Raw genomic sequence first — 22,381 nt, forward strand, 5'->3', positions numbered from 1 at the left:
AATACATTGCTTATGAATATGAACATTTTATGTATTAATGAGTCTGTCACTGCGCAAAACCAAAAAGCTGCTGATGGGATGGCATCTGCTGTGGATAAACATCTGGGACCAGGAGGAATACTATTCTGCTTCAGAAGAATTAGGCTCTGTCTAGACTGGGGATTTGACCTGATTACAGCCACTACTGGCTGTCAGGGACTATCCATTGATGCAATCTATGGAATAGGTGGACAAAGCTGCTGCTTTGAGCAAACTAAACTGTGCTTGGTCGTGCAAATAGGGGTATTCTAGTCAGGATTTTCCCAGCACAACTGCAGCAAACCCCCTGCTTTTCACATCCATGTTTTGGCAAGGCCACTGAGACGGTGGACATGAAATAGAGGAAATTGATCTTTTGTACTGTAAATGAAAATGAGAGTCAGTACAATAAATATTTTATCAATGAGCCATCAAGAGAAACATGATCACTAAAAAGGAGTTTGCTGCCTTCTGAGACATGGGATGTAGTTGACTCAAGATCCGTTAGCCAGCTCATTGCCATGAGAGGGTTTTCCTATGTTGTGATGATCTTGCAAACCAGTAAAGCAAGGTTTTTGTACAAGTAATTCATACTTGTAAGTTTGGCTTGTTGTTTTTCTTTTGAATTAGAGTCCAAATAATTAAGTATTGAACATGTGTGTATTAAGACCTGAAACATTTTAAACTATCTAATATAATACTCTTCAGTATATGTGATGTCATTTCTCTTCAGTGATGGTTAGTATTTGATGTTCGTTTTTATTCAGTACATATGATTAAAACAATATTTTAATTAACTTTTATAGGAGAATTTGCAGCAGCTGATCATGATGTCTTTGCCAAATGTATTAATAATTGGAAAGAATCCTTTTTCTGGTAAGTCTGGTTTTAACTCAGGTGAGAATTCACATATTTATTCTATCATTTCACTGGAAATACAATTCATGTAGGGTTGAGCCTTTCAACAGAAGGTTGTGTAAATACTTATAGCAAATAAGGGGGTTAACAGTGATGAGTAACGTTTTCTTTGTTCACACCAAGGTCCACACTTTACAGTAATGTGCTCTGTCCAGACCTCAGCACTGGCTGTCAATAGGATTTATACTGAAAGGAAGTGCATTCCCAAGCAACCAGTGAGCCACTGATACAACAAAGTATAAGTTTCATGTATTCCCAGTTACCACACTTTCAACTTTCTTTACCTGAGCCACCCCTGAGAGAAGAGGCAGTTCAATGCATCTCACTTGATCCAAGTCCTAATCCTTGTTTTTCCTTCCCCAAAACTCTCCTGATTCTCTTGCATCGTTACCTGAAAAATATTGCAATGACCTTCTTGCTTTCTCCCCTGAACTGACACTGTCTTCTCCATGCTCCCACCTTCTCTGCTTCCAGCTCTGAGAGTTGCAATTTTCAGACCAAGAAAATTAGCCTGTGTGGACCCAGCTGACTATCCACAGCCACTTGGGAATCTCTGCACCATGCTCTCAATTCCAGAAGCACGGAGCAGACACACCTGGCCTGCATGGAGCCACTATGGATTGGGCAGAATTTATTTACTTGGGTCTAATGTGTCCCAGGTGTTCTACTTCTGATGTTCTAGCATCTCAGCAGAGAGGTTAGGAACTACTCTAACAGGCTGTGTAGCTTCCCCTGGCTGTTTTTATTCATTTAAGATGTCTTAATATGCCATGCTTCTGTGTGTGTGGGACAAGATTCTTCTCGTGAGCAAGAAGCCCCATCTGTGTTACTTTGCTTTTTAGTTCCAGGGTACATAACATTGATACTTTCCATATCCCATCTGCATATATGCCATTTCTGTAGGTATCCTGATTTGTTTGATTTTCACTTGCTGCTTTTGAATATTGCTGCTTTTGCTTTTGAGGTCACAGCCTTTTAAGTTTCTGTATGTGTAGATGCTGTAATCTGTCATGCACCCAGAAGTGTGAATGTGTTCTCTTCTTTTCCAAAAGCATAGAATGCATTGTGCTTTTATAGTTTGATTCCAGGCTTTCTTAAGGTTTTCAAAAGCCTTCATGGATCTGCCTAGAAACCAGATTTAGTGGAAAAACAGATCAAAAAACCCCAGGTCATAGTATTGTTTTTATAGTGACATTTTTTAGTCTCTTCAAGATACTGAAACAAAACATGTCTTAACAATATTTTATAGTATAAGATGAAGTCTTATTTAAAATGCACTACAACCTCCCCCAGAGAGCTAATGTAATACTCAGTTGTATACATAGAAATCTATGCTTTAGTCATTGAAACAGAGGCTTCTTCCTGTTTGGGGACCTCAGCTAAGTCTATGCAGCTTTTGTGGTTTGGCAGCTTGAACCTCTGCTAGTGTATGCCCTGCTCTCCTGTGGGGATGTTACTGGATTTGTGAGACAATACAGACTTTACTGTAGCATAGCCCACATATTGTAAAAAGAAGTGCTATGAACACACAGTATTCCTGAAGATGTTTCAGATTCCTGCCTGGATTCATCACGGAGTTTGATCTGAATCAGAAGACAGACCTGTTCTCTTGGGTGCCATCCAGAACCTTTCCCCTTTGAAACTTAGGCCTGCTCTTGCTGTGTCAGCTTGAAGAGGGCCTCATCCCTACAGGGACTTTAAAGCTTTTTCCTTTGGTGGGAAGTGTAGTGAAATCAAACCTCAGTGACCTTTTCGGAGACTTGCTGTGCAAATCTGATTGCACCAAGGCCAGTCCCCATAGTAAAAGTCGATTCTCTGATAATGATTTGGATTTGGTCCACTAAAGCTTAGGCTGTAGCTGTGATTTTTCACAGGGATGTCTCCCAGTTTTCGCCCTTTGCACTTCAGGAATGATTATTAGAGAAATGCCAGAGGATGACAAATTGCAGAAGGCCAGGGCAGGTATGATCTCAGGAAGAGAAACGTGTTTGACTGTATCAGCAGCAGTTGGCTAACCAGGGAAAATGCAGCTAGAATGCTGGATTTGAGCTCTGGTATAAAAAAGAGGTCATTAGAGACTTGATCAAGAAACGTTTCAGTGGAGCTAATTGGCAGGAAGCCAGTTGGAGGAGAGAACTGGAGGAGAAGTGCTACAGACTGTGACTGTAAATGTGAAGTTAAATTACAGAGGAGAAGGAGAAAGGAGATAACAAGGTGAATGTTCTTTAATGGGGGAAGAGGAAGGATTAAAACAAGTTTGTATTGCTGAGGGAGCAAGCCTGAGGAGGGTGGACGGCTACAGAGGGGATGGAAGTCAGGGATAAGAGTGAGTGCAAGGGAAATCAAAGGAGGATGGGGTAGGATAGGGACAAAGTTCAAGTAGCAAGTTGGAGGGTGTGGAAGAGTGATCTATTTTTGTATTTGTAATGGGGACAAAAAAAAAAAAAGGAAGAAAACCATACAAGATGCTTGGTAACAGTGGGAAGCTGAGGTTGTTCAGTATTTTGCCATGTTTCCTCAGGGAATATGGGGAGAGACATGGAAACAATATTCAGGTAGGCTTTTAAAAGGTGGTCAAGAGATGCTGAAGCAAAGTGTAAATGAGTGTCCAAGGAGGAGTTCAGGGATTGATTTAAAAAAAGGAGAAAAGAAGTGATGAATTTATTAGGATAAATGAATGTAGGAATCGAGATGCTGGGATGGATTCCTTCTACTGCAATGTTCTGGTTAATCTTTATTGATAAAGACAGGCAGTCAGGTGGAATTCCCCTTCTTTAGCTGAAGTAGTGAGCTTCTGATGAAGTATGTTCCTTGATGTTTTCTGTTTCTGTGCAAAAGGCTTCCCAACTCGAGTCTTTGGGATACAAGAAGTCTCTATAAATGATTAAGGCTCTCCCATTTCTTTGTAACCTGTTTACTTGACAAACCTCTTTTGGAAAACTGGAAAGTTCCTTGTTCATTGGGATTATACACACTTCCCTCTAACAAAAGCAGGTTGAGTCAGTCTTGAAATATACTTAGTATTATAATGCACAGAGAACTGGAGCCATAAGGAAGGTGGAGAAGCTTAGCATTTGTCTTTCATCTCTGCTTTACAGCAGCAGACTTCACTCTTCTCTGAAAGCTAGTAATAAACATTGAGTTCTATGTCCTTTTAGGTTTTTTCTTGATTTCTTTTTAATTTCCTCTTTTGATCAAGATTACCTCATATCTGTAACTTTTTGAGAAGGATTTGACATTTAATTCACTTACAAAATACTGTGGATCAAAGCAAAAGACAATTTGCTTTTAAGTGAATAGTTACATCTATCTTACGTGGAGGTTCATCCAAAATAGCCTTAGTTGACAAGTGTAGAAAAAGATTGCAAGCTGCCATTTCAGAAAGAAGGTTCCGATGAGTTTTCTTTTAGATGCTTATAATCATCATAGAATCAACTAGGTTGGAAAAGACCTTTAAGATCCTCAGATCCAACCATTACCCCTTGTGATCATTGGAGATCATCTGTGATTACCGACTGTGTCCTTCAAAAAAAGGGACTTCAGTAACTTAGGTCAGGTTCCAGAATGACTGTGCATACTTTAGTATATGCTAAACGTTCGCAGTTTGGTATTTGGACTGAGTGTGACTCTTGGTATCAGTAGTAGTTATACCAGCTGTGTCACAGAGTTTTGCCAAAGAAAGGTCATGTTTCTAGCCAGACTCAGCTTTATCATATTTGAGAGCATAGCTTTTGTCTGGTTAGCTAACAGTGAAATAAACTACTGGCTGAAATCCAGAGTATATTGGAGAAAGGATCCTGTTAGGATCTTTTTATTCCTAGATAGCCTCTTGGATGGTGTTTTCTGTTTCAGTAAAGCAAAATACGGCCATATAGAATTTAATTCCAACCAGCCCAAGCTATTTTGCCATCCTTAAATTGATTGCTTTATGGCATTTACATTCTAGGTACATCATATATTTAGTAGGAAGATGAGGATGTTTCATATGTAAAAAGTAAGAAACATCTTTAACTATAATCTGTAAACAGAGTCCTTTAACTTAAGCTTCTTTAGGAGATTAAGATGCTTAAAGCCAGATGTGGAAATATATTTTGACTTTTAGATGTGCAGATGAGTATCTAATACAGCTTTACAAAATAAATGAACTCATCGCCCAACTCTTACAGCCTGGGGGTGTCAGATAGTTGAAGTACTTGTTATAACTATCTTGAGATATCTGAGATTACAGTTGAAAACTTGATTGTAGGTCTCCAGAGCACTTCTGAAAATGTCACTCACAACTTTTGCCTTACAAAGGGCTGAAATGCTGTGGTTTTTTCCACTTAAAGCTATTATGGCTGTTAAGCTGTTTGTTAACGCTGAAAGTTGGCAGTTAAATGGCAAAAAGGCCTAAGTTGAAAGCTGGCAAAATGGGGTTTTATTCATCTTTTTGCTTTCTGAACTAGGTTAACTAAGTTTTATGAAAATAAAGAGAAAACCTGATGGTTTCTGAGGGGTAGAGCAAGAAGCTCAAATTCCTATTTTACACCTACCATTTTCTTACAGTTCTGTTTTCCTCTTAGAGCCAGGTACAGAAGAAATAAAAAAACTCCTTCTGCTTTTACTTGGTTGTGCAGTTCAGGTAAGTTTAATGATGTTTATGTCTGTATGAAATAGTTTTAAGTGTTGCGGATCTCTTTTCTTACTGTTTTGATGCTTTGACCTTCCTTTCTGTATTGGTACTATTACCTTCCTGGAAAATACGGATATTCTTACAGTTAAAATGGCTACAGCGTCTCATGTTTTATTGTACAAATACAGCAAACTGTGTATATACCATTTCTAATAGTTATTAATTGATTAATTGTAATGATGTTATTTACCTGATGCCATAAGGAAAGGAAGAAAATGGTAAAGTTTTACTTCCAATTATCTTACTGATAAATCTTACTAATAGTGTTTCTCATATTTAATGAACTTTTTGGATGGGCTGATGTTCTTATTAGGGAAATTTGTACCATTCAGCTAATTAAAGTGAAAAAATAGAACCAGTTATATGTTCATAACAACTTAAATAATTGAGTACTAAAGGAGGACACTGAAAAATACCTGTGGAACTCACTATCATAAAACGTGAATAAGTAGCTATTCTAAGAAATCTCTTCCTTGCCCCATTTCAATATCTGTTTTTTCTTTATCATTTTGTTAGTGTTGAAAGTTATAATTACTGTAACATGGCATAAACCAAGTATGTATTGGTTCACAAGATTATTGGATAATAACTTAGTTATGTGATATTATGTCAGCTTTATTATTTTAGCTCTTAGGTATGCAAAGGAAGAATTAAAATATTCATAGATATAGATATATATATAAATGTATATAAAATAGATGTCTTTGTTTTTAGTGTCAGAAAAAGGAAGAATTTATTGAAAGAATCCAAGGACTGGATTTTGACACTAGAGCAGCTGTTGCAGCCCATATTCAAGAGGTATACTGGGGTTTTCTGTGCTTTTAACTTATTTGGAGGTGGAATATTGTGTTGTAGGAAGATTAATTGCATTTGTTGAAGAGCAAGTAAATCAAATATGTGATTTGGATACCAAGTGGTTTTAGTAAGCCAAAAATGCCTTCATTTTTTAACTTGGTTCACAGAAAGATTTCATGATTGAGGTTTTTTTTGGCCTACATTGTTAAAGCAGGACCAGGGAGCAAGTTTGTTGCTCCAAGAAATTCTTATTGTAGTTTAATGAATTTGTCATGTGCAAATTTATTTATAAAGTATAATTCTAATCTCATGTATGTGATATGTAATAGATATTAGGTCATTGTCACCTTTTGCTTCTCATTTTGCTAGAAGTACAAGGTGCTACTTTGAAGTATTCCATTACCTACAGTTTAATCTACTTTAAATGGTTTTCTATACCTTGTCTAGAGAGTTTAACCCGTAAAGTTTCAGCTTGATTTTCTTTATGTCTCCTTTCTATCTCATCATTTAAAGGGGATGGTTTTTCTCTTCCATTTCATTCTGTGCAGGTAACTCATAATCAGGAAAATGTGTTTGATCTGCAGTGGATGGATGTCATTGTACTGACACAAGAGTATGTTGAACCTCTCTTGAAAAATATGGCATTGCATTTAAAAAGGCTTATAGATGAAAGAGATGAGCACTCAGAGGTATGGGTGATGTTTTTTGCTTAAGAGAAATATAAGACATACTTCTTTTAAGATGATTCAGGTTACCATTTTTATAACTAATAGTTTAATGTATGTTCTGCTAGCATATATAAGCAAGGATTCCTTACTGCCAGAAAGTTGTCTCAGGTAGTGTTGGTGTGCATACTAGTTGTTGAATACTGTGACAAACTAGGAAAGGTAATAGCAGATGATCTTTTCCATGTAACCAGAGTCTATAACAACTTTAAATAACCTTCATCTGTAGCTGGAAACAGAAAATCCAAAGCTGTATCAGCTGAACTTTCCAGGAATCACTGAACAGTTTGCAAGCCATTTACTGAAGGATGTCTGTCACATTACTGTATCCTGTTGTACAGGTTTGAACTGGAGCAGGATCCATACTAGGAGAGGGAGCTTTTACAAGCTTGTCATGTGGTACAGTCACTGTTCTGTGTGAGAATCAAGAAACAGAAGTGTATTAAATAAAAACTGCAATTTGTGAGTCATCTTGATGGTCCCAGTAGAGTGTGGATATGTTCATGTTACAATTATTCCAAATGTTCCTTTGACAGCAACTGTCTGTCCAGTTCACAGCCTTGACGAGTAAAACAAACTGGACCATGAGGCCAGAGAATGTATGGTAATGCTTTTCTGCAACAAAAAGGAAAAGTAACTTTAAAATACAAAAGATATAAAATACAAGAGAGCACTGATAGTTTTGTGGACTTAAAAGGCTAAATACGAGTAGTTTAAGAACAGCCAAATGGTACTGTTAGAGGTGTTTGGTTTTGTTTTGCTTTAGGCACAGAGGTGTATTTAGGGCTTCTGACTTCTTTTAGGGCAAAACTTTTCCATTATTCTTTGCTTCATTTCAGTCTTTGATTTATTGAGGCAGTGAATTATAGTAGTTTCTGACTTAAAAGGCTCTCTGGATGCAGTTTTGTATTGTTTTATCTCTTTATTTTTGAAACTCCTTAGACTATCATAGAACTCTCAGAAGAACGGGACTGTCTCCGTTTCCTACCTCACGCATCCGCAGCACAATCACCTTGTGGATCTCCTGGCATGAAGCGCACTGAAAGCAGACAGCACCTCTCAGTAGAGCTAGCAGATGCCAAAGCAAAGATAAGAAGGCTTAGGCAAGAGCTGTGAGTACATGTACATCACAGAAGCGTGTTCAGAATTACAGGGATTTAAATGTTGTTTATTTCACACAGTAGTAGTTCCCTCTAGACAAATCCTTCGTTCTTTCAGGTGTTAAATTACAGTTTCAGATGCTTTTTTTTTTACTTACTGCACCCCAGGAAGCTTAATTTTTATAATATGAGGATATCTGGGGACCAGTGTGACAAATACAACTTTTCATCTGTGTTTGTCTTAATTTGTATTATGAATTATATCAATGTTTTAACCATAAACACATGGAAATCAGTGAACTGGTGCTGTGCTAATTTTGTGTCTTTTGTACTCTGAACTGACTCTGTTTGAGCAATCCCTTGAGCATGTTACAATGCAGTACTGAGCTCTTTGTTCTACATAAACTGTTTGTCTTTTAGAAATACAGCTAATCTAATGCAGCCTTGCCTTTTCTCTTACATATTGTGTCCATATTGTTCAGAGGCAAGTTCTTTGTGCTTCCTCTGTTGTTCATTATCATTAATGACTGTCTGACTGTAGTTTTAATATATCTGTGTTTATATATGCTTGTAAGACAATAGCTTTGCACTTGAGGCAGTTATGGGGTGACACTCAAAAACAATTACATGGGCAGGCAGGTAGGGACTGAAAGCAAGAGATGTGTCCTCAGCATTCCAGGATAAGTGACAAAAACATCATTTTTAAAAGGAGATTGTGCTGTAGAGATTCCTGATCAGCAGCGTGATTGAGTTACCTGTTTCTTGTTGGAAATAAAGTAAGAAATAGTCATCTGTGGTTCATTCATGGTGTATGACACATCTTCACTTGTTGCAGGCAGGAAGAATTTATCATTAATTTCCTGTCCCCCATCTCTTTGTTTCTTTCTGTGTAGAAGATTCCTTGTCTGCACAACACTTGTTTGCTCATGCCTTTCAATGCTGTTTCACTCTACAGAGAAAACTGTAGTGCCATGCCACTTTACAGAGAAAAATGAAAGAAAGAAAGGGAATCCTGCAAACCAAACTCCTCTGAATCTCTTGACCCACTGCAAACCTGGATGCAGTGAAACAGACCTTGAGTTTACTGGCAGGGGGTGGTCTTTTATATCTAAGGAATGTATAGTTTGTAAAATGAGTAAATTTTATAGCTTGGGTCAGTTACAGTTTCTTACAGTTTCCAGCTTTTACATTCATCCAGTTAAGGGTTTGCCCTCTTCTCCTGCTAATGGTGACCTCTTAGCTAGGGGTATATTCCCCTCCTTCACCTCATCCAAGTGAAAAATTAGTCCCATTGTAACAAAGATCCTTGTTTTTCACGTTCTAATTAAAACCTCCTTTTTCCCTTCTATTTTATGAAGAAAGCTGATTCAGTAAGTGGCTACTTACTCTGTCTTCATAGTCTTGAAACAGATCTGAGCAGTAGTGAAGAGTTAGGGAACAATAACTGTCAAGTGGAGAATCTGTTTCTCCCTATAGCAATGTGTAATGTTGTTTTAGCAGAATGAAGTGTGTGCCGTATGAACTTAAAATACAAACATCACATCTGAAGAGATTAAGTATGTAAACCAACTTGATATAGTTTAGAAACAGCATAAATAAAGAGATTTTTCTTTCAATCCAGCATATCTCATGGAGAGAGGAAACAGGTAAAATTAAATGGGAAGTTGAAGGTAGCAGAAGTCAGTTACCAGCTCACTGGTCTGCTCTTAGCAGCGTTTGTGATCAGATCATCTCTAGCTGGCTGGGTTAAGTATCTGGTTGATTTACTCAGAGCATCCCCTTCCCCCACTCCATCTTGGTCTTCATGAAGAATAGAGGACAAAAAGATAGGGCTCTTTTTTTCCTGATGTCTGTATTATTATGTGTCTCCTGAAATGAGCCCGCCCAGGATATTCTATAAACAGCTGCACCAAGAAAATTAGTGAAAAAATTGCTGTTATTAGTTTGATTGACAGTTAATAGATAGCCTAAACACTGCACACTGCTATGCTCTGTATAATTTAGTACAATCCTCTCTAGTCTGGAGCTGAAGCATGCAATTAGGGCAACAGTGATGGCTCAGAGCATCTCACATTTTGCACTCTATTTGAATTCAGTTCGTAAATAAATTTCCTTTATGCATAGCAGTATATTTAAAATACTAGACTTTGAATTAACTTCTGTATGTGGCATTTGGTATTAAATGCTGAGTGGATTTGGTAAATTTAAAACTAGATTCATTCCAGAGTTGAAAACGTTCAGCTGAAAATCTATTTATAATCTGGTTTTGGCAATGAACCTGGTTTAAGATGCACTGCAGCTAGTACAGTTTCATACAAAGGGTCTGTAAAGATGGCTCTTTCAGTTGGATGCAAAACAGCTATTTGAGGCTTGTAACAGAGAAACTCCAGAAGTGGAAATTGCACACCTAATTTTCTATATTACGTCCTGTGTCTTTCTGTGGAGAACGATAATACAGGAATATGAATGTTAATAGGAAAGTTACAGTGATCTAACATAGCAGAGAATACATTTGTATTCCTGTATGGTTTCTGAACACCCATGCAGAGGGAAAGCTCTGGTATCTGCTGTGCACAGTCAGCTATGCATAGATGAACCCTTGTATACTTGGAGGCTGTCAAGAAAGATAATTCATGGTGAGATTTGGCTCATTTTTTAAAACAACTGGTCTAGTTTTGTTTAAAACAAATATATTTTTCATTAGTATGATGACTTTTAGATTGTATTATATGCTTCAGTCCATTAAATTCTCTTATTTCCTCCTTTTTGTTTCATACTTTTATTCCAAAACATTAAATCATACAGTAACATGCTTGACTATGCAATCTATCTTTGATAGATCTGAACTATTGGAAATGGCTGGTTTTTTCCACAGTGAATACTGGTTGTTGTGAGGTGCAGTTGAACTTTGAACATTGGGTATTCCATGTCTTTGAGAGAATTAAATATTTCCTTTGCACTTAGTGTTTAATGAACTCATTTGTTGAGTATTGAGAAGCTGGAAGTTAAGAATTAGTCCTGTAAAAGCTGTAGGATTCTATGGTTTTCTTATTACAGAGATCGACATAGACTGAAACAGACACCGTGGTGTTTCTATAAAATTAAAATTCATTAAGCATTTCATAAAACTAAGGTGGTGAAGTTCCTCATTCTTTTAATGGATAAAGGCATCTGAAAACCTTCGCTCTTCTCCGTAGGAAAAATAACATCAATCTAAAGGTGCTTTGCGAATTGGCTTTACCTGCTCTGTGACAGGGTGTATCAGTGGTCACTGTCTGCTTCTCCTGGGAAATATTTGGACCTTTTGAATGTATATTTTAAAATTAGTCTAAGTTTGCTTTTGGATGTGAATCTGGTGCACATTCATGTGCATTGTCTGGGCTTTTCTACCAAAGAAGTTCTTTATCACAGAAAAATATCCCTTCTTGCACCCCAGTGTTTTCTGCTCCACATCTCCATGAAACTGTGGATTAAAAAAGGGAAGTCTCACAAATCTTAGTGTTTTGTTGTCAAATGAGATGACGGTTACCACGTTTTGCAGTTGCATCCAACTGGTTTGTGTTTTCTCTTTTAAGTGAGGAAAAGACTGAGCAGTTGCTTGACTGTAAGCAAGAGCTTGAGCAGATGGAAGCTGAACTGAAGAGACTTCAGCAAGAGGTACAGGGTTTGCAGATGTATTGTTTAATAAAAAAAAGGGGAGAAAAAAGTGGCCACCACCAGAACAATTCTCCTCCCTCCACCTTCTCTTTGTCTTAGGAAGTATGGTTTCATGCATTTCTTTATTTTGCATTTTGGCCACCAAATCATAGAATGGTTTGGGTTGGAAGGAACCTTAAGATCATGCAGTTCCAATCCCCTGCCACAGGCAGGGACACCGCACACTAAACCACGTCACCCAAGACTCCATCCTGGCCTTGAATGCTGCCAGGGATGGGGCATTTACCACTTCTTTGGGCAACCTGTTCCAGTGCCTCACCACCCTCACAGTAAAGAGCTATTTCCTTATATCTAACATATAAAATACATGGTTTTCTTCTTTACTTTTTGTCGGTATTAATGTATATCCTTCTTCATTACCCAGACTTAAGTAATGAAGCAACCATATAACCCTTCAGCGTGTACTGCCCAGTATTCTTGCCTTTAATTTCTATGTTTTTGTATTTTCTAGAATATGAATTTACTCTCAGATGCCCGTTCTGCACGAGTGTATAGAGATGAATTAGATGCCCTTCGTGAGAAGGCAATTCGAGTCGACAAGCTTGAAAGTGAAGTCAGCCGCTATAAGGAGAGGCTGCATGATATTGAGTTCTACAAAGCTAGAGTGGAGGTATAGTAAGGAAAACCTCACTGAATAACCATCATTTTGTGTTTGATCTGGCTTTCTCAAAGTTATTTTCATGACTGAAATATTGGGATGTAAAAACGGTGTCACAGCTTCTGGCTTTGGGATATATGTTAGTTGGTCTTTGTGATAAATAACAGTTTTTAGGTAAGAGTCGCTGTGTCTTAACGGCATGCAGTCTGATTTGAAGTCAGCAGTATTCACCCTAGCTCTAAGCCAGCAAGATCAGTAGGAGCCTCTGTTTAGGATATTGATAAATCCAAGGAGGAATTGCTTAAAAATAGGCTATAAATGTGATAATTCATTTCTCCTCTTGTGGGTCTTCTAAGAGAAGGTAATTTTCCAAGTAAAGTGTTGAGGAAATAGTGGCTATACATGTAAATAAGTGTAGGATGACTGCATTCCATGGGTAAAATATACTAAAAAGAGATACACTGATACCAGCCAAGAGACACACCTACAGTTCTGTCTGAATTAGGAGCTTAGGAAACCAGTCATCAGCATGCAGGATTTTATCAGGCCATAATTCTGCCTGTAAATGGCCAAATTGTTGGGTGAATGTCAAGGCGGCAGAATTTGTGAAAGAAACATTTGTGGGAGTCAGAACTAATGAAAGACATTTTCAAGGTGGTTATTATAAAAAGAAACTCTTAGAAAAGCTGGAAGAACTCGAAACGAATGCTTGTTGGAAAAATATTATGTTGCCTAGATGTAGTTGCTGAGATACTGGTATGAAGCCTTTTCTTTAGAGTCAAAATGACTAAAAAGCAAAACCAAGATACTAGGCTAGATTGTGGCACGGGATATTTGTACATAACTTCTTCATTTAATGTGGCCCCTTGGATTAGGGCCTGGATAGGATGTCAGGTATTCATTCGGTCCTTCTGCTTTAAGCATGGTATTTTTTATATACCCATTCTCCTCCAAATAAAAGCTTGGTATTAGCCAGGGCTTTAGGACCTGAGTGATGAGGTGTCCACAGCCTTTTATAGCAGCCTTTCATACTTTAATGATGACTTTACCAGTTCTGAATACAGTTCTGAATTCCGTGTTTTCTCTGCGCCTTCCAGTGTAGGAACTCCAAAGCAACATCTCAACATTGTGATCTATGGTAACCTCCAGATTCTCTTCCCACTGAACTGCTACCTAGACATGACACAATATCCCCAATGTTCTAGTTACTGCATCCGAAAAATGTCGTAATACTGATGACCAATGATACAGCATCCTCTAGAAAGAATTGAAACCTTTTAATGAATGTATGCTTCATATGTCACAGCAGAATTTAGCTACTACTGATAAAAGCTGATGATAATGAAGAAGGGAAAACTGCAAGGCAAAACCCAAATATTTTTGATGTTCAATTGTAGATCCTTCATCTGAAATTTCTAGTAGCTTTATTGAGAAATAAAGCATACCAACCAACATGATAGTTACTTGTTTTTTAATGGAAAATTAGATGGAGAGTTTTTCAAAGGGAACTGCAGTGTAAAAAAGCTAACAATGGAGTGTACTGAGAGATAGGTGCATGGTGCAGGCTGAGATGTTGTTAAAGGGGCTTTAGACATTTCTGAAACTTAAAAATGTCATGGTTCCCGAGCCTTGTTATTATTTTCAAGATGACCTGTTCTTAGCCTTGCTTGTGGAAATTAATTTTACCATCTTACTGTGTAATGTGAAATAATCTGATGAAATTGGAAGAAGCTTTCTCAAGATATACCAAATACATACCTTAGTAGCTGTCACTGGAACATCCATTCTTGAGGACGCTCCAAATCTGCCTTCACTCACCACTTAAAAACATGGGCTGGGAACCACATTCCAGCTGTGGATCTTTTCTCAGTGTTCTACATACTTTAAACAAGATGTTGCTATTCAGCATGAGCTCAGTGATAAAGGTCCAGTGCTGTGGTTTATGTTCCCAAATTTCCTCGAAGTTTGTTGGCTGTTACCTACATGATGCAGGAGTTCAGCATACCTGGGGCTGTTGGAAAATCTTGAGTGGTAAGCATTAGCATGAGCTTGATAATGCATCTTAGGAAACCTTTATGTAGGAGCTGCTTGAAAACCATCTTACATGAATGACTTTCTAAGTCATGATTGTATGCACTACTGTTGTAAGAGGGACTGAATGCATATGTTTAAAAAACCTAGTAAAGGAAAAGAGAATAGTGTACAGGATTTGAAATCACTGAAAACATGTTGAAACTGTAAAACCCCCTAAAATTGGTTTACATGTTTCACAGCTTTTAAGCTCTGATTTTTCAAGCATGCTTGAATGGAGACAGATGTTAATTAGTTAGGTTTGCTTCATAATAATAATTACAAGTGAATTTAATATTTGTGTAGGGAGGAGTATGAAGGATAAATATTTATGTTCTATTCACTAATCTTTCTTTCAGAGTTTGCAGCTGAATTGCGAAAAGTTGTCTTTATATCATGAGTAAAATTGCCAGTTATATGTTTTTACCCAATATTATTTTCATCAGATGTCATTAAAACAATCCTCTATGTACATAAATCAAAGCTGTTTGGACCTTTGATTGTGGTTGTATTTTAAGAACACGTTGCATTTCAGCATCATGTCCTGACTTTGGGCTTAAGTAAGTTGTAAACCTGATTATGGCCTATAGAAAAATTACTCTCAGGTTTTATCCTCCATACCCTGCAAACCAAAGAGTAAGGAGTTCAGTGTGATAAGATAAATTAGGGACTGAAAATGAGTATCTCCATCCGCCTCCAGTCTTTGACAATGGCCAATAGTAGATGCTTAGAGGAGAATAAAAGAAAAGGGTGAGCACTTGATGGTGCTTTCCTGTTGTGCTGTCCAGCCTCCAGCTTAGGGAAATCACACTCAGAAGTGGTACTTGGGGGCTTTCTGCCCTTCTCTTGCATGAATTAGGTAACTCTCACACATGTAAGCCTTTTACATCTACACAATAATGTAGCAACAAGTTCCACAATTCAGTTCAGTGGTGTGTGAAGTAATTCTGTTTGTTTGAGCCTGACACCTGTAATTTATATTTGATGTCAGTCTTTTGCTTAGCTGTAGTTCATATATGTGCAATACATCTTTCCAGATCAGATCTCAAATCACAGACATACTTATGGTTTGATTGTAGTTATGAACACCTTACTTATTCCTGTGTGCTTTAGAGACTATTTAATATCTCTTGAATTATGTAAAATTTACTTTTTATAAAGATTTCATAAGTTAGTTATGTGAAATTGCTGTAAATATGGGGGCTTTATGTAAATAGTCTACTACAGCTTCCAAATAAATGTTTTAGCATTAGAGAAACCTTTCTGAAACCAGTTATGATGTGTATCAACTTTGTATGGAAAGGGAATACTTCTGTTGTGAGTTTTTCTTGTTGCTTAATTCTTGCAGGAGTTAAAGGAAGACAATCAAGTGTTGCTAGAAACAAAGACAATGTTGGAAGATCAGTTAGAGGGGACCCGAGCCCGTTCTGATAAATTACATGAGTTAGAAAAAGAGAATCTACAATTAAAGGCTAAATTACACGATATGGAGATGGTAAGTGTAAATGGAGGATGGCAGAGACAACTGATATGCATTGAATTTCATATCCATTTTTAATAGAAGAACTTCCAGTCCCAGTAGTGGGAGAGAGGAGGAAGGAATGTCTTGATTTAGTATAACAAGTTTTAGATACATTTTCCTACAGTTGCTCTGGTTCTACCTAGAGAAGGAAAAATTGCAAAAGCAGTACTCTTCCTAAAGGCAAGACAGTGCTTAATTGGATAGCTAAAATATGATGATGATGAGTTACAGAGACTCATTAGTAAATATGATAGGATCCATTGTTTTTTATGTGAAGATAGTCTTTTGTCACTCAAATGCTTGGATGCAAGAGGTTATTCATATTTCAAATTCTGGCAGTATAGTGACATATTTATCAGAAGGTTATTCCCAAAATAATTTTCTGGTTTAACCAGTTCTACTCCAAAGAGTAAACATGCTAAAATATAAAGTCAATTTGATATATTATTACATATTATAATAAATACACTGTCATGTATACTTTGTATACTTCCTTTGCTGATACTTGCAGAGAAGTGAACTTTGAAAAAGAAACAAGTAATCACTGCCATAGGTTCTGATAAATAGAGGTTCTTCTCTGCATAATCTTCTTTGCTAGTTGCAAGTTCTCCATACTTTTTCACTCCCTGTCTCACTGTGTGTTAAGACACCAGAAAATGCACTTTTGCATTTCTCTGTGGCATACTTGATACTAAAATACTGTGTATGTTGAGACATCCTTTTTTTAATGTTACATGTGAAATACCTTTTAAGGAGCGTGATATGGACAGGAAGAAGATTGAGGAACTCATGGAGGAAAATATGACTCTAGAAATGGCTCAGAAACAAAGTATGGATGAATCATTGCATCTTGGCTGGGAACTTGAACAGATAAATAGGACTACTGAACTTTCTGAAGGTAAACCTAGTAATACTTGGAACTTAATAGATAAAATAGAAAACTTGGAAGCTCATTTAAGGTTCTGTATGCTGTAGCACAGATCTTAAGTTACGTTGCTTTACTGTTCTCCAAGTTAAAAAAGACTTTTTTAGGCTTTTCAGAGTAATTGTTTGCAGAGTAATTGTTTAGCTATGGCAAGAGTTTTGAACCTTCCAACATAGCGTGCTTGGTCATACATTGGATCCATACAAATCGTTTGTGGAAATGTAGAGATACATCCTCAGTTGCAGGAGACAAATCTCTGCTGTGATTAAGAACATCAGGATGAGTAGAACGTTTCCTTTCATGCATCTACAGTGTTAACTGTTGGGTAAGGAGATGGGTCGTTAATCCTGACTAGCTCTATTCACCAGGAATGCATTGGAGGACTGTCAAAAACCTCAGTCCCCTAAGCCTAAAACTGAAAGGTCCCAAGAACTCGAGGTAATAAGTAACCTTTTTTTAATGGTGTTTTTCTCTTACAGTGCCACAGAAATCACTCGGTCATGAAGTGAATGAACTGACATCAAGCAGGTTGCTGAAGTTGGAAATGGAAAACCAAAGTTTGCTGAAGACAGTGGAAGAGCTACAAAGTGCAGTGGGTTCGGTAGAAGGCAGTAGCTCAAGGATCCTGAAAATGGAAAAAGAAAACCAAAGACTTAGCAAAAAGGTAATCATCAGTGTCTGGTTTGAACTGTGTATGAGTTACTTGATGCTGCTTGCTGTTTTATGAATTACTGTTGGTTTAGGTAAAGTATTACAGAGCCTAAATAGTGTTTGTAAGTTTATGGTAAAAAAAGAAAACCACCTCAGAGGTTTTTATGTTTTCTGGTTACGCTTTTTCATTGATGTAAGACTGTGACCATTTTATTCAGAATTGTGTTATACCATTGAGGAGAAAATTATTGACATATTGGGGACATAATATGTAATGAAAGTGTTTTAAGATACTTGATAACTTTATATTAATTTCTGTAATTATTGAGTAGGGGAAGTTATGTGTGCAGGGGTGAAGGGTGATAAGGCTGAACAGAAAAACTTGGTCATATATCTTCATAGTGAGAAGATGGGCCAGGGAACTGATGAGCAAGTGAATTAGAGGAATTTGTCAGATATTTCTGTGCTGATCTACAATATTTTACTCTCCAAATTATCTGTATCAAGTAGAGTGATTTAGTGATATTTATAGAGAATAAAAAAGGGGGAAAAAATGGGAATTAATTACAGTGGAGTGAAATGAAATAGCTTTTTCTTCAGCAATATTTCAGATGTTAGACTATTCTTGGAGTTGTTAAGAGATCATTAAAAAACCTAAATTGAAAGAAATCCCTCGTGTATTCCATGCTCCTGTGCTTTTTCTGATTTCTTAACAATATGGTGGGTTTTAAAGCAGCCTCTGTGCTGCTTTGGGTTTCTGCACAGTACCAGAGTGAAGCTAGGAGTGTGCAAAAGAAGGAATAGGTATATAAGGTACATTATATAATATATATATATGTAGGTATATAATGTAGAAGAAAAGTTGGGGCTGTTCAGCTAGAGAAGCTGCGTGGAGACCTCAGAGCAGTTTCCAGTGTCTGAAGGGGGCTCCAGGGATGCTGGAGAGGGACTCTTCATGGGGGGCTGGTGCGATAGGACAAGGGGTGATGGGTTCACACTGAAACAGAGGAAGTTCAGGTTGGAGATAAGGAAGAAATTCTTTACTGTGAAGATGGTGAGGCACTGGAATGGGTTGCCCCGAGAAGCTGTGGTTGCCCTATCCCTGGCAGTGTTCAAGGCCAGCCTGCACAGAGCCTTGGGCAAAGTGGTCTGGTGTGAGATGTCCCTGCGCATGGCAGGGGGTTGGAACTGGATGATCTTAAGGTCCTTTCCAACCCAAACCATTCTATGATTCTATATAAGCAAGCAATAGTAGATCCTTGTGATTGTCTGACACTGTTCCTACCACTCTGGATGTCTGGCAATATAGAATCATAGAATAGTTAGGGTTGGAAAGGACCTTAAGATCATCCAGTTCCAACCCCCTGCCATGGGCAGGGACTTTTCCTCACTTGCCCCTAGAAACAGTGTTCTGAATGGTGATCAGTTCAGCAGAAAGCTTGAAGTAGAATAAAATGTGTTATGAATCCTGTACACATAGTCTGCTTCTGTCTTCTCCTTCGCAAAAACCAATGACAGCTCCAGTATCCCTATAAAATGTGCACTGGTCTGCTAAGCAAGTGGCCAGGAACATCTGAGTTTGAGGAGAAGAGGGAGAGGGAAGCAGAAGACTGATCGAACATTAGTATTCTCATCGCAAGAGAAGGATTTAATTCAGGTTCTGGCCTAATTGTTGCCATGCTTTCTGCAAATTCCGTTCTGCTACCTTTTGTGATTTTATTGCCCTGTATTCTTTAGCAGCAATATAATGTATAATTCAGATAACTTGTTTCTAAAAGCTTTCCCATGCCTGCGATCTGAGTTATGTCTGGACTCCTCTAGGATCAAGTAATGCATCAATGGACTTGAGTTAAGAGTATGAACCTTCCAGCAGATGATTGTTTAAAAATGCAATGTGCATGTTGTTTTCAAGTGACTAATTACAACTTATACCTGAGAGAAAAATCACACTTGTGTATTTTCACTTATGAGCAGTTTTGTTGTCTGGCAACATTGCAGGCTGGAACCATCCGCCAAAACAAACCTCTGGGTTTAATTCCCAAGGAATCATCGTAGTATCTCTTGAAAGAGTTAAGTAAAATTAAACACTCAGCCCTTGTAAGTTAAAAGGGACTTGGAGGAGCAGTTTAAATCTCACTAAAATGGAATTTTAAGAGAAAAAAAAGATGCTTGGAGAGGTATCCAGAGCCTAATAAAATCTGATGTTTTTCTTATGCAAAAGTACTTTATAGATACAGTCTGAGCCAGGGAAAAGTCTGGCAGAAAGAAATTTACTCCTAGAAGAGATGAATTGTTTCAGATAAAGAATAGAAAATCCCACGTGATTCTTAACTTTAACCTTTTTATTCATTTTTATAAGAGTACCTTCAACCCAGCTCAGAGTAATGCTATTGTCATTTGTAAGTACGTTGTAAAGAGCTTGTTTCTTTTTCCCTAGCTTGAAGAACTAGAGAATGAAATTAGCCAAGAGAAACAAAGCCTTCAGAACAGTCAAAATCTGAGTAAGGATTTGATGAAAGAAAAAGCACAGCTTGAAAAGACACTTGAAGCACTTCGAGAAAACTCAGAGCGACAAGTGAGTAGCAGAATTGAAATCTTAATGCTGCATTGCCCTGTACTGTTTTCTTCCTGTGCTTTTTTACAGGCATAAAGGGATTGTCAGTGTAGCAGACTTGCCAAAAGGACCTATCTGCAGCAAAACAGCTTGTCTGAGACCTGCAGCCAGTGAGAGACATGACTCATTTTTAGCTGAGGCTTTACTGTTAGTTTTAGAACTCTCTTAGTGTTCTGTAGTGCTGCTGTGGCTTTTGTGGGCTGTGCGTTTGCTGTGGTTGCTTAGAGGGTGTAGCTCAGCCAAAACAGAAAACTGGGAACTTTGGAGGTAAGCCAGGCACCTCTCAATGGAGGAAAACAGGTTCCAGACAGCTGGGCAGTGTTTGAAGTAATGCTGGAGTACTAATGAGAATTACAGCAGCCTGTCCCTCGAAGGGACCAGACCAGTGCGGCAGAGCTGCTCTGCTTGTGACTGTTCCTCCTGTGTCACCCACAGTCTTATTTGTCTGGGGTAGGATCCATCATACCCAGCTTCATAATATTCCCCTATACTGGAATGTTTTCTAGCTGTGGCTTATAGGTGGATGGCAGAATGTATTTTTGTTTGCCAGACACTGGGTCTTTGTGAAAGATTTGAGCTGTATTTGGGAGGGTTCTGGATGTCACTGGTTTGCCTGTGTCTAATGGGTGCTAACACCTTCTCAAGGGCTTTGCAGAGCAGTTCAGGGGACCTGTGGAAGGCAGCCATTAGGAAACAAGAGTTAGGGAAACTTCTAGAAACCCCGTATTTAGTAATCAAGTCCTTCAGAATCAGAGCTGCAGTTATCTTTTATACATTCCACTGATCTTTCTTGATGAGATCAGCATCTTTTTAGTTTAAAGTACAGCATTTTGAAATACAGAATGTTGTATTTCAAAGATCCTGATAAAAGCCCAATTTAATCAGTAAATAAAATTCCAGACATAGAAAAGAAAGGAAAAAAAGCTTGGCATTGAAGCTTTACTTTCATTTAAAGAGAACAGTAGGGATAACTTTAAAGAAAATAAGCCAGCTTGTCTTGTTTAGAAGTGTTAATTGCTATAAAAATTGTTTTACGCATTGTATTAGAGGTGTACTCCAGGGAGAAAAGAGCTAAGACTTTCTGGAATAAGTCCTAAGTCCCAATTCAGCCGTACTTAAATTGTTATAAACATGTTGGAGTAGGACTGACATTTCAGTGGGACTGTTCCTGCTTAAAATAACATACTTAGGAGCTCTGATGGGTTAGCAGCATCTTTCATGTCTTTTATGAATCCTGTGCTGAAACTTATGGGAGTCAACTATACAAGGTTTATTTGATTTCATCAAAATTATGGATGCATTGATCATGGTTTTTTGTTTAGTTTGGATTCTAGAGGCAGAATTGATGGAAAGGAATTGTGCATGTGCAGTAACATAGAAGAGAAGCTGTGTGAAGACCTCAGAGCAGCCTTCCAGTATCTGAAGGGGGCCTACAAGGATGCTGGAGAGGGACTCTTCATCAGGGGCTGTAGCGACAGGACAAGGGGTGATGGGGTTAAACTGAAACAGGGGAAGTTCAGATTGGTGATAAGCAGAAGTTCTTCCCTGTGAGGGTGCTGAGGTGCTGGCACGAGGTGCCCAGAGAAGCTGTGGCTGCCCCATCCCTGGCAGTGTTCAAGGCCAGGTTGGACACAGGGGCTTGGAATAACCTGATCTAGTGTGAGGTGCCCCTGCCCATGGCAGGGGGTTAGAACTGGATGATCTTAAGGTCCTTTCCTACCCAAACCATTCTATGATTCTATGAAGTTGTGTTTTTAGACACCTGTTTATTAGTTTCTAGTTAATGGCTTCAAAACAGTTTGGCATTGCTGGGGATGGAGCTGTAGACCCTGTAATTAATAGTTACATTCAGACTTCAATATGAAAGAACAGTCTGTTATTTTCTCAGGCTGTTTTTCAGAGCAACCAGCACTTTTGCTTTTCTCCCAAGCAGTTTCTTGTCGAAACATCCCTTATGCTTTGTTATTAGTGCATCCTTAAATATTGATCTAAACAGATGCTGGATTTTGCTCTCTGTTGTTACATACCCAAATAGTTTCAAATGGTTTGGAGTAAC

General features: G+C 38.0%; 1 protein-coding gene across 4 annotated transcripts in view; it reads left to right on the top strand.

Annotated features, from left to right (window-relative positions):
* The window catches only part of CCDC88A (coiled-coil domain containing 88A), a gene marked incomplete at its 3' end in the record, with an annotated part of 78,978 nt that overhangs the window by 27,371 nt on the left and 29,226 nt on the right, over positions 1-22,381 (top strand). For all 4 annotated transcript variants that reach the window (XM_080616321.1, XM_080616323.1, XM_080616322.1 and 1 more), the window contains exons 4-14: positions 825-894; positions 5,499-5,557; positions 6,323-6,406; positions 6,952-7,092; positions 8,071-8,240; positions 11,804-11,885; positions 12,397-12,555; positions 15,962-16,108; positions 16,889-17,033; positions 17,540-17,724; positions 20,149-20,286. In XM_080616321.1, coding sequence (XP_080472447.1) covers positions 825-894; positions 5,499-5,557; positions 6,323-6,406; positions 6,952-7,092; positions 8,071-8,240; positions 11,804-11,885; positions 12,397-12,555; positions 15,962-16,108; positions 16,889-17,033; positions 17,540-17,724; positions 20,149-20,286 — 1,380 coding nt within the window. The remainder of the gene's footprint in view (positions 1-824; positions 895-5,498; positions 5,558-6,322; positions 6,407-6,951; positions 7,093-8,070; positions 8,241-11,803; positions 11,886-12,396; positions 12,556-15,961; positions 16,109-16,888; positions 17,034-17,539; positions 17,725-20,148; positions 20,287-22,381) is intronic.

Source organism: Psittacula echo (genome assembly GCF_963264785.1).
Source record: "Psittacula echo genome assembly, chromosome: 4".
Taxonomy (NCBI): Eukaryota; Metazoa; Chordata; class Aves; order Psittaciformes; family Psittacidae; genus Psittacula; species Psittacula echo.